Raw genomic sequence first — 16947 nt, 5'->3', positions numbered from 1 at the left:
ACCTTAGTTCCTGTTGAACAGCTCAAAGATATGTATCAGATTGTCATTTATATCCCTTAAGAAGGAACTAGGACTCTGTTTTATTGCTGAACTATTGTTTCTTTCTTTTTTTTAATATTTCTTTATTTGGTTGTGCCGGGTCTTAGTTGTGGCAGGTAGGCTCCTTAGTTGCGGCTCGTGGGCTCCTTAGTTGCCGCACGTGGGCTCCTTAGTTGTGGCATGCAAACTCTTAGTTTCGATATGCATGTGGGATCTAGTTCCCTGTCGAGGGATGGAACCCAGGCCCCCTGCATTGGGAGTGCACAGTCTTAACCACTACGCCACCAAGGAAGTCCCTGAACTATTGTTTCTTGACTGCTTTTCCTCTGTTCCTGCATTCCTTTGTTCACTTAGGATCATTAATTGCTGAGACCTGTTAAGGGCAAGCATTGTGGCCTGGCTTAGATTACAAAATGGCTTAGGCCTAAAATGGCTTCTTTTATGTCAGAAAAGGCTGTATCTGGTTCTTTTCCTCCGGGGATCCTATACCCTATCTGCCTACATGATCAAATGATTTTCAACAAAGATGCCAATCAAAAAGGAAAGGATAGTTATTCAAGCACAGTTTGTTGAGGAATCTGTTGTGTTTATAAGGGAAAAAAATTAACTTCAGCCTTACATCACACCTTCACAAAAAATAACTTGAAATGGATCATAGATATAAATTTAAAAGCTTGTTAAACAAAATTGGACTGAGTAAAAATGTAAAGATCTTACTGGCCTTATTCAGTGATTCATGAATAGGGCAGCATCCCATCTAGCAAATAGAAAGGAGCTCTGAAGAGCTATACAAAATGGGTGGCTTTTATAGGTGAAAGGGGACAGAAAAAGGAAATTTCTAGCAAAGAGTGTGTTGTTTCAGGCAAGGTCACCTTCCTTTGGGGGACAGAAGGGGTCTCGGGCAGATTACCTCACTAGTGCTGACCAGTAATTAATCAGATTGACTGGTTAAAGGTTACATTCCTGGTAAAGACTGAAACTGCAGTTAGGTTAGGTATTAAGTCTTGATTTGCTGATGTGGGGCCATTTTGGGCCTGCTCTCTCTTTTTTTTTTACAAGCTAAAAATAAAAATTCTAGAAGAAGATACAGAATATTCATCAGCTCGGAGTAGGCAAAGATTTCTTAAGACATAAAAGCACTAACTATAAAAAGAAAAAATGGATAAATTTGATAACATAAAAATTAAAATTTCTGCTCTTTAAAAAGCACCATCGGGACTTCCCTGGTGGTGCAGTGGTTAGGAATCCACCTGCCAATGAAGGGGACACGGGTTTGAGCCCTGGTCCGGGAAGATCCCACATGCCGCGGAGCAACTAAGCCCGTGCGCCACAACTACTGAGCCTGCTCTCTAGAGCCTGCGAGGCACAGCTGCTGAGCCTGTGTGCTGCAACTACTGAAGCCCATGCGCCTAGAGCCCATACTCTGCAACAAGAGAAGCCACTGTAATGAGAAGCCCACGCATCGCGATGAAGAGTAGCCCCTGCTCGCCGCAATTAGAGAAAGCCTGTGCGCAGCAGCAAGACCCAACACAGCCAAAAATAAATAAAATTGAAAAAAATAAAAATAAAAAAAATAAAAAGCACTATCAGAAAACGAAATGGCAACCACAGACTAGGAGAAAATACTTGTAAAACATATATCCATCATATGACGTGTCTAGAATAAATCAAGAAGTCTTAAAATTCAATAATAGTAAACTCAATTTTTAAAAATAAAAAGATTTGAACAATGCTTTACAAAAAAGTGATGTTAGTGGCCACTTATCACTTAGAAAAACTCTGTATATCATTAGTCATCAAGGAAGTGCAAATTAAAACCATGAGATACCACTTACTATCCACTAGAATGGCTAAAATTAAAAACATGAGCAATTGTTGGCAAAGAGGTGGAGCAACTAGAACTCTCATGCATTGCTAGTGGGGTGGGTTCTAATTTGGTGTAACCACTTTGGAGAACTGTTTGAATTAAAAAAAATTTTTTTTTTATCGAGGTACAGTTGATTTACAATATTATATTAGTTTCAGGTGTACAACATAGTGATTCACAATTTATGTAGATTATACTCCATTTAAAATTATTATAAAATATTGGCTGTATCCCCTGAGCTGTACAATATATCCTTGTAGCTTATTTATTTTATACATAGTAGCAAATTTTCTTATATTTCAACATACACTTAACATATCCAGAAATTCCAGCCTTAGATATTTACCCAAAGTATACCTCGAAGTTTATTTTTAAAAAGAATTTTATTAAAAAATAATAAATAGGGAATTCCCTGGCAGTCCAGTGGTTAGGACTTTGCACTTTCACTGCCGTCAGCCTGGGTTCAATCTCTGGTCGGGGAACTAAGATCCTGCAAGCCACATGGCACAGCCAAAAAAATAAAAAATAAAGAAAAAGAAAAATAATAAATAAACAGCATCTCTTTTGCAAAAGTAATTTGATCACGTCTATCCCGTGATTAAACTCTTTTAACACTTTCTCATTACATTTCAAGTAAAATCCAAATTCTTTCCTGACTTCTTTTTGAATGTATTTTCTGCCACTTTACTTTTCACTGGGCTTTGTCCATACCTGCACTCCTTAGTTGCTAAAACATGCCAGACTCTTTCCAGTATGATGTTCCTTCTGCCTAGAATACTCTCCATCCACCCCCACCTTCCCCACCCACTTGTTCATAGCTACATCCTCTCTGTTTAGATCTAGGCTTAAATGACATCTCCACAGAGAAATTTTTCCTGCCCTCCTTACCTAAAGTAAAAATTTCCACTGTTATTCTTTATTCCCCAGTTTCTTTCACGACAAAATTTGCCATTATTTTAGTTGTCTGCCTATTTTTTCATTGTTTATCTCATCCTCTCACATGAAAGCTCCACAAGGGAGTGCCCTTGTCTGTCTTGTACAGCACTGTGTCTCCATCACCTACCTCAGAGTTACCTGGGCTTTGTGAAGGAGTGAACATTGTTCCCTAAGCCTGAAATCTCTCTTCCTTCTCATCTATTGTAATTCCCCCCTCATCTTTCAAGGCCCAGCTCAAATGACAGCTATTCTTCAAAGTCTTCTTCCACTCCTTGTTTAATTCCTTAGTGTATAAGTTAGTGTTTGTACTACACTAAAATGTTTTCAAAACTGGTGAAGGGAGACTTCCCTGGTGGTGCAGTGGTTAAGACTCAGCGCTCCCAATGCTGCTGAGGCATTGGGGACCTCAGGGGTCCTGGGTTCGATCCCTGGTCAGGGAAGTAGATCCCACATGCATGCCACAACTAAGAGTTCTCATGCCACAATTAAGGAGCCTGCCTGCTGCAACTAAGGAGCTGGCGAGCCACAACTAAGGAGCCTGCCTGCCACAACTAAGACCTGGCACAACCAAATGAATGAATGAATGAATGAGTAAATTAAAAAATATTAAAAAAAAAAAACTGGTAAAGGAACTTAGAACCAAAGCAGAGGTTGAACACTGGCTTAAGCAAAAGGACCTATAACTTAACGGAGTTCATATCTTCCAAGTCAAGACATTTGAAGGAAAAGACGGTGATCTTTGGTGGAAAATATAGTCTATTTTCCACTCCTCCAAACTAGGTCATAGCAGTGTCTTAAACTATACACACTTCAAACTTCTTTGGTTAAAACTTAACTCCTCAGGAGGATAGGTATAGGACTGGTAAGAAAAGAAAAACTGGAAAGGTGTTTGCCATTTTCTTTTAGTTGTAATTAACTTCCTGTTCTAGGCTAGCTTCTGTTGTGCCTACTTGGACGAATGGGTAAAATTTTTAAGAGCCTGCAGGTGAAAAAAAGTAGTTTTAAAAAGATGCCTTCCCCTTCTTCCTCCTCCTTTCTCTCCCCAGTAATTCTCCTGGTACATGATTTACCTCATTCATTTGAAATTAGCCTTTGCTATGACACCTGAAGGTGAGCCCCTATGCCCCCGAACACACACACGTGCACACAAATCAACGAACTGACACTTTAAAGTTGTATTTTCTTTTATTAAAAAAAAAAAAAAGATACAGCATTTGAAGGGATGAGAAGATACAATTCTGTAAAACCCTAAAAGCATTTCTCAGATAATCCTGTCATAGTCCTCTGATTAATTTATAACTTCTAGGCATTAATATTCTCAAGAAGTTACAACAGCCAGTATGACAGAATAAACCAAAGTTGCTAGATTGCTTTTCAGCCGTTGTGATCTGTATTTGGCATACTTTGTCTTTCTCATATCGAAAGTCCAAGTACTGTTATTACTTCAGTGGTTCTTAAACTCGAGCATGCATCAAATCACTTTGAAGCCTGGTTACAACATAGATTCAGTAGGTCCAAGAATTTGCAGATGCTGATATTGATGTACTTTGAGAATCACAGTAGCTTATATCAATATTCCTACATATTTGGGTTGCCCAGACAAAAGCCCTCTTTAGGTGAATGTTATTTGAGTTTACGATTCACCTTAATCTAGATAATTTGTGTTTATTGTTGTTCAAGGAATTGAATGGGCAGGAAAGTGGAGTTCTCATAATTTTAGATTTAACCTAGTCCTTAAAATTTTTCTTGCCTTATGTAAGGCAGTTCATAAAACCTATCTTGTCATCTCAGGCCAAACTAAAAGCTATTTTTATTACGTATAATTAACCTAATTCTCAGAAAAGGAGCAGGCGTGGGGGAATGGCCAGCATTGAAACAAGTGTGGAAGCTCTCAAAAATTGCTTTTCTGAAATTAATGTTACCAGCCTCAATATAGCATTTGAAGTTGTTGTTTTTAGAATCTTGAACCTAGTTACTCAAATCTAGGGCTGAGTTTGTAAGGGTTAAATAGTTTGTCTGTGGATTCAACATGAATATTTCCAAGGTTGTCCTAACTTCAAGCATTAGATCAGCTTATTTGAGAAGTTGGAGGTGTGTTACTGTGCAAAAACTTGGAGAAGTAGTTAGAGAGAAATATAGAATCCATCCCATTGGTGAACCGTCTTTCAGCTTCTCACATCTACTGCCCTTGTTTGATGTTATCACAGCATAGTATTCCAAAAGCTGTTACTATACATAGCATCTTTATGTTTATAGTATAACTATGGAGAAGTTTTGTTTAAATCTTTAAAAAAATTTTTTTTCAAAGAATTGTTGCCAAGCTTATTCCCCATCTTTTGACTTTTGTTTGAATCTTTGTCTTATTTCGAAGGCTGAGAGCTGTTACCCAATTGAGCCTTGAATTATAAAAGTCCAATATTTTTGAAATTGTAAAATTAAAAAATCTTTTTTAATTAAAAGATTCTTATGTTTTAAATTTTGGACTTATCACGTCTTATGGACCAAAATAGCACATTCAGTTTTTGGCAGCTTCTGTCCTGCCCATGCCAATAAAAGCAGCACCATATGGTGTGACTGCTGTCCCACTAGGAAACCCACACCCTGTGGAGACGTTGCCTGCCATGAAGCAGAGCCGCTGCTCCCCATATGCTTATCTTTTTAAGCCAACATATTGACCAGGATATATTAAGATTCCAGGACATCCTATCAGTTGAGTCTTGTAGCCCTCTTTCCTACCAGTTTTAACATTTGACCACATTATGAAAATACATACTCAAAACTTTATGGAATCTCCTACCCAGCCTCAGAAAGAAGCTTTTGAATGACTACTGCAAGAAACGAAAATATGTACCTTTTAGAATACAGTCAGTAAGTGTTTTAGTGCTCCTTAACTGCTAGTACTCCTCCACAGCTATCTCCTCTCTCGCTCACCCCCCTCCCCTGACCAAACACCCAGAAGGAAAAGGGTTTGCAAATATTAATCTTAGGTGTTGGTGTAAGTGTAGGAAGATGGGCTGAAAGTTGTAGTTCTCTGTGATGGAAAGAGTTTAGAATGTGACAGAACGAGGGAATAATTGCTGTTCTACTCACTTCTGTGTATTTTGTCCTTTGTTGAATAGGTGTACAGTGTTTTCCAAATAACCACCCTCTGCTGCCTGTTCTTTGTCTTTTTTATGCTGGAGCAGCCATTTAGTTCATTGTAACCTTCATCCAAACATTTCTCTACCTTATAAAATTACTGTTAAGGCTTTCCAGTATAAAATTATCTAATTCTTCTGAAAATAAAGGCACACAGCAAAGTTTTGTTCATCATATAGATTATGTCTGTAGTTTTCAATAACTTTATTTAGTTATTCTTGAAACATATATTATTGAGCATTTACTGTGTTAATTGTATTGGGCAATGTGTATATGGAATAGACAAAATTCCACCCTCCAGAAACAGATAAGCAGGTTATAATACAGTATAATGCTTTACTGAAAAGATATACAGTATACTATGGTTGTATCTTGAGGCAGCTCCTGAAATTAAAATTTCTAAAGACTCAAAGGAAAATATAAAACTTTGGTGTTACAGCGAGGTGCTTATAAATGTTATTGCCTGGTCTGTCAAAAAAGTGCTTAAAGCTCAGAGAAATTTATAAGGCTGGTTCAAGCTAAGTGACAAATAACTGAAAAATATCTCTAAATATTTTACAATATTTCTAAAATTTGAACATCTAATAGTCATGTGCGATTTTTCAATGTTAAAATTTTGGGAAATTATATTTTTAATTTGAGTATGGTGAAATGTTTTGTTAGTAATGCATATGCCTTATATTTAAATTTCTAGAATAAGAATCTACAGGTATTTTACATTTTGAGGTGTTACTAGATAGGAACGTGGTTTAAATCAGTGTTTTTCAGCAGGAATACCTTTGGCATTTTGGAGGAATCATTTCTCCTTGTGTAGTACTGTCCTATACATTGAAGGACATTTAGTATACTCAGCCTCTTTTTATATTTTTTATATTCATATAAAAAGTTGAATGCCTTCTTACAACTGTTTGACCCAATAACATTGAGGCTGCTTTTATTATGTATAAGTGAAGACCAGTATGTATTTCTGATTTACTGTTTTTAAAAGCAGTAAATGACAGTTAAAACATTGCCCTCTAAATGCTACTGTTTCTCCCCCTCCCAGGTTGGTGTGATAAAGAAAAATATCCCTTCACATTTCCAAATGCACCTTGTTGGGAGTTGACCATCTCCTTATTACATAATACTTTCGCTTTCTGTACATGTGTACAAAATTTTACTTTCTGAACTTAAGAGAGTTGCCCTGAACTTTAATAAATAAGACATCTCTCTTTCTTTTTAAAATTAGAATACATGCTTAGATATGTATGGGAAGGGTTTCCAGCTGGCTTGGTGCAGGAGCGTATAATTTTGTTTACTGTAAAGCTCAGCAAACATTTTCTCACACTAGGGACAGTAGCCACATCACAATGTGGAAGATGCAATACTCAACCTGATCTTTTTTTTAACAGCTTTATTGAAGTGTATTTTACATATCACAGAATCCACTCATTTCAAGTTTACATTAATTTTTAGCAACTTTACTGAATGGTGTAATCATCACCATAAATCAGTTTTAGAACATTTTTATCACCCCAGAAATATGTCTCGTGCCCATTTACAGTTAATCCCCATTCATTCCTTTACCTAGACTCTACTAACCTACTTTATGTCTCAAAATCTGCATTTTGGGACATTTTATATAAATGGAATCATCAGCATGTGACCATTACCTTCTTAAAACATTTCTCTGTGGCTTCCCTATCAGACTGTTGTTTTTCACTCACCTCCTCAGTCAAGGGCTTGAATGTTCTATCAAGGGTTCTGTTCTTGCTCAGCCTAGGTGATTTCATTCTGACCTAAATGTGATGATTACCCTATCTCTATCACTAGCCTAAATCTCTTTCCTGAGCTCCAGACACATATTGCCAACTACACCTGCAGGGTATGTCCACAGGCACCTCAGTCTCAACATCTGTGAAACTGAGCTCAGTACCTGCTAATACAAGCCTGCTGGGCCTGAATTTCACTTTTCAGGGAAGGTACCACCTTCCACTTTGTTCCCCAACTTGTAAAGTAGGGCAGCCATCATCCTTCATTCTTCTTTCCCTCACTTCCACATCCAATAAGTTACAACTCTGAAATTACCCTTTAAATACCATACACACTGAATACAGTCAACCTGAGTTTAGGTAGTATAAGTATGCCATGTGGTTTGGGTCAAGAATCTGTAGAGATTCTAAGCAAGATCAGGCCTTAACAGGAAGTGTAGTAAATTTTCACCCATTTTAAGTTTTGAGATTCACAAGAATAAACTGAGCACACTTAGTAACAAGGTATCTTTAAGAAGTTTCAGAATTCTTTAATTTTATTATAATTTTATTTTAATTTTTCTTTAAGTTTTTTTAAATAAAAGTTACACATAATTTAAAGAATCAATGGATTCTACAGTGTTTCTTTTTTCTTTTTTCCTAAATAAATAAATAAATAAATTTATTTATTTATTTTTGGCTGCGTTGGGTCTTTATTGCTGTGCGCGGGCTTTCTCTAGTTGCTGCGAGTGGGGGCTATTCTTCTTTGCGGTCCACGGGCTTCTCATTGCGGTGGCTTCTCTTGTTGTGGAGCATGGGCTTCAGTAGTTGTGGATCGCAGGCTCTAGAGTGCAGGCTCAGTAGTAGTGGTGCAAGGGCTTAGTTGCTCTGTGGCATGTGGGATCTTCCCCCACCAGGGATCGAACCCGTGTCCCCTGCATTGTCAGGCGGATTCTTAACCACTGCACCACCGGGGAAGTCCCCTCTTTTTTAGAAAAAAAAAAAAATTTATTTATTTATTTATGCTGCACCCGGTCTTAGTTGTGGCACATGGGATCTTCCTTGCCATGTGTGGGCTTTTCGTTGCTGCATGTGGGCTCCTTAGTTGCAACATGTGGCCTCCTTAGTTGCAGCATGCAGGCTCCTTAGTTGCAGCATGTGGGATCTTTAGTTGTGGCACACGGGATCTTTAGTTGCAGCATGCGGGATCTAGTTCCCTGACCAGGGATCAAACCCAGGCCCACTGCATTGGGAGTGCATAGTCTTAGCCACTGGACCACCAGGGAAGTCCCTACAATGTTTCTTAAGGCATGTAGCAATCTGTATTTCCCCTTATAATTTTTTTTTAAATTAAGGCTAAAACAGAGATTGTTTTGGCTTTTACCTCCCCACTCCCAGATACTCTAAGTAAAGTTTTCCATTTTCTATAGAACAGAAGAATAATTTACAGTTTTCTCACAAAACACAATTGGTACTCGCATAACAAATTGAATGTCTGTTTGCAGTGGTTTGACACAATTAAGTAGAGGCAGTTTCCTGTTCAGTCAGTAAATAAAAGAGTAATGTTTTATAGCTTTACAAAAGAGTAAAGTTCCTTTCTATTTTATTTAGCAGCAAATTTTAGTTGGATAAAGAGCATTTTAAATTTTATGTAAAACATTTGTTGACTTAGATTTTCAGGGTCCTCATCACAAAGACTGAGTGGACTTTGTGAAGAACATAGTGGAACACGGGATAGAATTAGAAATGAATTGTTAGACTTCAGTAGAAGCTAGCAAGAATGTCTTTTCTAAGCAACTGTTAAGAAGCTAAGGAAAGGGGTTTTTCTTTCCATATAGGAGATGGCTTTCCCATTACTTCCTCTTCCCTTTTGAATTATTTTTGTTTGTTGTCCTAGGGAGATAATCATTTTTTGCTCTTAGTTCTGTCTCTCTCTGTCTCTCCTCCAGATCTAATCCATTGGTGTTTATTCATATGAAATTTTTTCCTTAGTCATTTCTAAAAGCTTCACCTGAAGGATGAGCAGTTTCTCCTGAGGGAATTGGATTTAAATGAATAAGGGTGATGAATTCCTTTAAAGGTGCGCAGAGGAAAACCCGCCTGTGGTGGAGTCAGCTCAGGACTGCTTAGGGTCTTTGAGGGTCAGGTACAACTGTCCCTGAAGCTAGGTCACATTGAAGTTTGGAACAGGGAGTCTTGCCCCTTCATTCTTTCTGTTTCTTTCTGTGGAACCGAAAACCTCGGTAAATTTGCCTTTGGAACAGTAAGAGAGGTGTCAGAGTTTTCCATTTAGATAGACAACTTCAAATTCTCAGCATGGAAAACTCAGAGAAGACAGAAGTGGTTCTCCTTGCTTGTGGTTCCTTTAATCCTATCACCAATATGCACCTCAGGCTGTTTGAGCTGGCCAAGGACTACATGAATGGAACAGGAAAATATGAAGTTATCAAAGGCATAATTTCTCCCGTCGGCGATGCATATAAGAAGAAAGGACTCATCTCTGCCCATCACCGAGTTATCATGGCACAACTCGCCACCAAGAACTCAAAATGGTTGGAAGTTGATACATGGGAAAGTCTTCAACAGGATTGGATAGAGACTGCCACGGTGCTAAGACACCATCAAGAGAAGCTGGAGGCCAGTAGCTGTGATCACCAGCAGAACTCACCTGTACTGGGAAGACCTGGACGGAAGCGGAAGTGGGCTGAACAAAGACAAGATTTTAGTCAAAAGAAATCACTAGAGCAAACAAAAACAAAAGGTGTGCCAAAGGTGAAGTTGCTGTGTGGAGCAGATTTCTTGGAGTCTTTTGGTGTGCCCAATCTGTGGAAGGGTGAGGATATCACCAAAATCGTGGGAGACTATGGGCTTATATGTGTTACTCGGGCTGGAAATGATGCTCAGAAATTCATCTATGAATCCGACGTGCTGTGGAAACACCAGAACAACATTCACCTGGTGAATGAATGGATCACCAATGACATCTCATCCACAAAGATCCGGCGAGCCCTCAGAAGGGGACAGAGCATTCGCTACTTGGTACCAGACCTTGTCCAGGAATATATTGAGAAGCATAGTTTGTATAGCTCCGAGAGTGAGGAGAGGAATGTTGGGGTGATCCTAGCTCCTTTGCAGAGAAAAATTGCAGAAGCTGACACATAAGAAATTCTCCAGCATGGTATTGTGGACTTCCCTTTTGGGAATTTGAAACAGTGTGGGTGTTAGTAAATGGGGGAAGGAACTGTGATCCTCTTTAATAAATTAAAGTTTAAAAGGTTACAAAAAAAAAAAAAAAAAAAAATTTCTTCCAGAAATGTAATTCTTGATCATCCTTTCCTTCTCCATCCTAGTGCTATTCCGTCAAGAATCCAGAATAGTGGATTTGGTTTTCTGAGAAAAGTGCTCTTTGACATCCTTATTTAATAATTTCTTGTCCTGTCCAGCTTAAATTCATTGCATAGTTTTGGTCTTAATTTGGGGGTATCTTAGGGAATTGATGTTAAAATGAAAGGCCTGAAAAATAGACCAAAAAGGAAGAAGTTTGGGAGAAGCTGTTTATTTCATTGTGACCCCAGTGATTGACAGCCTGCCTTTGGAAGCTTAGAGATCAAATAGAATTGCTGTCAACCAAGTAACAAATATTTGTAGAATGCCAGTGTGTGCCTAGTATTGTGTAGCACAGGATGTAATTACTGCCTTCCAGGAACTTCCTTAAATATAAGTTATCTGAAGAAGAAAATTTTTGCCAGAGACTTGTGGAGGTTTGTGATCAACCAAGAATTTATTTTATTAGGATTTTAATATTTTTAGGAAGATTTTCAGGATAGATATAACTTGGAGCCAAAAATTATGTTTCATTGCTTGCTCTGTGATGTCATAGTTGCACCAAATAAGAATTAGAACATAGATTTGAAATTCTTACTCAATTTCAGATTGAATAAAGGTATCCTGCAGCAGATATTTTTAGAATGGAGGATCAACTGAAGGGCCCAGGTTCTCATGCAGAAACTGATATTGGGATACTGACTTTAAAACTTTGAATTTTTCACTCTGAATTATTTTTCTGTTCTGAAATGCAAGTTTAAGCTGTCATCAGTGGATTAAATCAATATTTTATATATATAATAAGAATATAACTTTTGATATCAGAGACAACTTAAATGATCCCTCTATTAATAGGAAGGGGATATTTTTCACAGATGTTAACTGTTGAGTTGGTGATTATACTATCAGAATTGTCAGATGGCTTTAGATAGGTATGGCTCTAAATTTTATGGGAGAAAGGTTTGAAAAAATGTGTTTTTCTCTTTTCACCGTACTTAAAATTTAAAGCGTTGTAGTGGCAGAGGATGGGATTAATGATTAGCTCCTCCCAACTCATAGTATGAGTTAACTGGTAGAATAGGGATAGGAATTAACAATTTCATAGTCTTAGTCAGTTGCTTTCCTCACCATGCAAAAAGAAAGCTAAATGTGAAAAAAATGTTTTGAATTTTGTCATTAATGGAAACTGCAGCGTTAAGCCAATACACAGATATAAGACACTTTTGTTGTGTCTGATCTATTTTGGTGGCAATTAATTATGTAAGTTAGATCTACTTAATCTTAAATTCTAAGGTGAAAGTGATCAGTCATCTTTGGAAAAAGAATCTGCTATTCATTATTTCTATTTTTTTTTCCTGAGATTTTTAGAGAGGATGTATAATTATATTAAATAAGCTATTGGTGAAACAGGGAAAAGGTTGCAGAGATAACTTACATTTTTAGGAATTTTTTTGTTACTTTTTAAAAAAAAATAAATTTATTTATTTATTTATTTTTGGCTGTGTTGGGTCTTAGTTCCTGCCCGCGGGCTTTCTCTATTTGAGGCGAGTGGGGGCTACTCTTCATTGCTGTGCACGGTCTTCTCATTGCGGTGGCTTCTCTTGTTGTGGAGCATGTGCGCTAGGCATGCGGGCTTCAGTAGTTGGGGCACGCGGGCTCAGTAGTTGTGGCTCGCGGGCTCTAGAGCGCAGGCTCAGTAGTTGTGGCACACAGGCTTAGTTGCTCTGTGGCATGTGGGATCTTCCTGGACCAGGGATCGAACCCGTGTCCCCTGCATTGGCAGGTGGATTCTCAACCACTGCGCCACCTGGGAAGCCCTTTGTTACTGTTTTTAAATGAGGTACTACCACCTCCAAGGGGGCCAGGAGCAAAATAAAACCAGAAGAACTTAGGAATTTTTTTTATTGACGTGTAGTTGATTTACAATTTTGTGTTAATTTCTGCTGTACAGCAAAGTGATTCAGTTATACACACACACACACATTCTTTTTTATATTCTTTTCCATTATGGTTTATCACAGGATATTGAATATAGTTCCCTGTGCTATATAGTAGGACTTTGTTTATCCATTCTCTATATAATAGTTTGCATCTGCTAACCCCAAACTCCCAATCCATCCCTCCCCCACCCCACTCCCCCTTAGCAACCACAAGTCTGTTCTCTATGTCTGTGAGTCTGTTTCTATTTTGTAGATTAGTTCATTTGTGTCATATTTTAGATTCCACATATAAGTGATATCATATGGTATTTGTCTTTCTCTTTCTACTTAACTTAGTATGATAATCTCTAGGTCCATCCATGTTGCTGCAAATGGCATTATTTCATTCTTTTTTATGGCTGAGTAGTAGTCCATTGTATTATGCACCACATCTTCTTTGTCAGTTCATCTGTTGATGGACATTTAGGTTGTTTCCATGTTTTGGCTATTGTGAATAGTGCTGCTGTGAACATAGGGGTGCATGTATCTTTTCAAATTATATTTTTGTCTGGATATATGGCCAGGAGTGGGATTGCTGGATCATATGGCAACTCTGTTTTTAGTTTTTTGAGGAACTTCCATACTGTTTTCCATAGTGGCTACTCCAACTTACATTCCCACCAACAGTGTAGGAGGGGTTGTCTTTTCTCCACAGCCTTTCCAGCATTTGTTATTTGTAGACTTTTTAATAATGGTCATTTTGATCAGTGTGAGGTGGTACCTCACTGTAGTTTTGATTTGCATTTCACTAATAATTAGTGATGTTGAGCATCTTTTCATGTGCCTATTGGCCATCTCTATGTCTTCATTGGAGAAATGTCTGTTTCGGTCTTCTGCCCATTATTCGATTGGGTTGTTTGTTTTTTTGTATTGAGCTATATGAGCTGTCAGAAAAACTTAGGAATTTTTAATGGCGCCAAAATGAACTTATAAGAGACTCTTTTAAACCAGGGAAGTCGATTTCCAATTCCTCTGCACTGTTTCTTTGTTTCGGAAGCAGGAACAATTTAGTAACCAGTCTAATAAATTACTTGGTAAGTCATGGATGTTGAGATCATTTATTCAGTGTCAAGCCTTTTGGAAAGGGAATATTAATACCTTCACTTATCTTTCTTTTCAAACTTCATTAACTGGCTGTTAGACCAAAACTATCCCATATTATTTTATGTTTTAAAATGTATATTTGGTATTCACTGTGTACTATGATGTAAAATAAACTCTTCTATACCTGAAAAAATAAATGTATATTTGGTAATTTTAAGATGAAGTTTAAAAATTAAAATCCTGGCTAAAGGTTTTTAGTAAGTTACTTAATTAGATGATACTAAGATATCCCGTATGAATTATGTCCTAAATTTTTCTTTCAAAATTGGTCATGAGTCACATATTTTGGCTTATGTATATGCTTCTGAATTCTTTGTGTTAATGGCATAACTAGCCACCAACATTCATAATGTTGTAAGATTCTTAACCAGACAGATGACTCAGAGTAGACATAAAGGTGTGTACAGTACAGCTTACAATTGAAGTGTGTATTTTTTTTTTTAATTTTTTTTTTAAGTCTTTATTGAATGTGTTACAATACTGCTTCTGTTTTATGTTTTGGGTTTTTTGACCGTGAGGCATGTGGGATCTTAGCTCTCCAACCAGGGACGGAACCCACACTCCCTGCATTGGAAGGCGAAGTCTTAACCACTGGACAACCAGGGAAGTCCCCAAAGTGTGTATTTTAAGTAAGTCTTAGAATGTTGCATTTTACGGATTTTATTTAGTCCATATTACAGAGAGAAGTCTCAGGTAAATGCTTGAATCTTTTCTTCTTGCATACTGAGGTGAAAATAAGGATCATAGAGAGTCTAGGTAAAAGATTAAAAATATTCCTTGGCATCAAAAGCAAGAGAGAAAGCAATCCAAAATTGACTTTCTACTGTTCCCCTCTCCCCAGTCTTTTTTTTTCTTTCTTCTGAAACTGTAACAAAAATATGTTTGGGGTTATTAGATATTAAGTCCTGCTTCTGAATAGGTGTAGTTATGCCCTACCTAATGCAGAGAGCCTTTCCCCAGTCGAGTTCTGTGATGTGGATTATTTAGTAAGATTTCAGTTGGGAAAATGCTTGTGTTCTTTCTGTGGCTCACTTATGTTACTTGTTCTGTCCTCTTTCTGTGGTCCATGAGGCATTTCATTTGTATCACATGTCAGAATTTAAAATATTATCTTTGAAATAGTGAACATTCCTCCAGTCATAGATCCTTATCTTCTATATTTCTGGTGTAACTAAAGATTCAGAGACCCTAAATCAAAGGCTTCTATTTTAGACATTAGATTTCCCAGTACTCTTCTGAAGAATAATAACTGTGATGATCAAAATTTTAAAGATACTGTTGTAAGGTCTGAGTGTATTTGAAAGAATTATGGTAGTAACCCTGGACCACTTTTGTACTGCTTTGTACGATCTGTTCACAGGTGGCTGTCAGGTGACTTAAAGTAACAAACCCAGACAGATACATGGCATTGACTGAGTTGTCAAAGGCATCAGTCTTGCTTATTAAAATTGACAGTTGGTGACAAGCAGCATTTACTTTCACAAAATGAATCAACTTGAGTTTGATGTGATGAGAGAAGTGCATTGACTGCCAGCAGTGGGCTAGAAACATTTACCAAGTAAAATTTAGAAAAGCGATTTTAGATGACTAAGAGCCTTGGTTTGTTTGCATATTTAAAGATACTTGCATCTAAACAGTTGGACTTAAATACAGAGATTGTTTGGAGCCTTAAAACAGTTGAGTGAACAAAATCAAAACTATTTAACTTCTGATGTTTGCTTAGAAACAAAAACCTAAATGAAGTTCAAAACAGATATCTAATCTGGATTTGTATATGGATATTAGATTGAGAGATTAGAGTGAGGAGCAAGACAAATTCCACACACACTTATTTGTGCTACGCAAAATTGGTGAAGTGATGTAAAGACTCTTCTTTCCATTAGGATAAGATTTTTCTACCTTAATTTCCTAAATTAATTTATTCCTTTACTCTAGTTTATCCTAATGTAATTGAACTACTTAAACTGAAGTTGCCTTCCTACGGCTAAGAATCTATGTATCTTAGATTTAAAAAGAAAACCTCTGTTTTTTTCCTTATTTTTGAAATTGGTTTATTTTGGGGTTGGGGCAGTACAAAATGAACTCTTCTAGAAGTATACTATAATAATAATAATAACTGTTATTATTTTTATAGATAATATTTATTGTATATTTACAATGAGCACTGTGCTAGGTGCTTTATGTGTTTTGCTCTACTTATTGCTGCATGTGTAATAAATACTCTTATTATCCTCATTTATAGGTAAGGAAATTTAGGCTTACAAAAGTTAAATAATTTGTCCAGGGTTACACAGCTAATACCTGGAAGAGGCCAAATTGATCTGATCCCAGGTATGTCTCTCCAAAGTCTATGCTGCATAGCCAGTTCTACAGACTATACAGTAATAAGTGCTCCAAAATACCTGGAAGTGTCTTTTGTTTCCATTATTGGAAGTAAATATTTTTTTACTGGAGAAGTAATGCATATTTAAACCGCTGACAAACTTACAGTGTTTTAAAACAATAATTCTAAAAGAATCTGTGATTGTTCTGCCTATCTCCTTTCACCTCTCCCAGTTATTTCTGCAACAGTATTTCCCCTTCCTCAAAAAGGTAATTATCTGTTTTTATAGAATCATATTAGATAACCAATTGGAGTCAAAATGTCTTGCTTTTTATTCAGTTTCCTACCTATTGTAACTGAAGTGTGGGGAATTATTATATATTCAGGTCATATAGTGATCATTGGCTCAACTGAAGTTACCAGCAAAAGGATCCTCCTGGTTTTTTGTTCTTTGCACTTTAGTTTCAAATCAATTTTATAATAGAAAATTACCACTTTAAAAGGCAA

General features: G+C 37.1%; 2 protein-coding genes across 2 annotated transcripts in view; both read left to right on the top strand.

Annotated features, from left to right (window-relative positions):
* The window catches only part of GLG1 (golgi glycoprotein 1), a 155840-nt gene that overhangs the window by 49832 nt on the left and 89061 nt on the right, over window positions 1-16947 (top strand). The gene's annotated exons all lie outside the window — the stretch shown is intronic.
* LOC132353372 (nicotinamide/nicotinic acid mononucleotide adenylyltransferase 1) lies at window positions 9977-10950 on the top strand. Its single transcript, XM_059904527.1, has one exon. The coding sequence runs from the start codon at window positions 10027-10029 to the stop codon at window positions 10870-10872; it is 846 nt and encodes a 281-aa protein (XP_059760510.1). The 5' UTR covers window positions 9977-10026; the 3' UTR covers window positions 10873-10950.

This window comes from Balaenoptera ricei, chromosome 19, assembly GCF_028023285.1.
Source record: "Balaenoptera ricei isolate mBalRic1 chromosome 19, mBalRic1.hap2, whole genome shotgun sequence".
Taxonomy (NCBI): Eukaryota; Metazoa; Chordata; class Mammalia; order Artiodactyla; family Balaenopteridae; genus Balaenoptera; species Balaenoptera ricei.
This window is presented reverse-complemented; position numbering and strand designations above follow the sequence as displayed.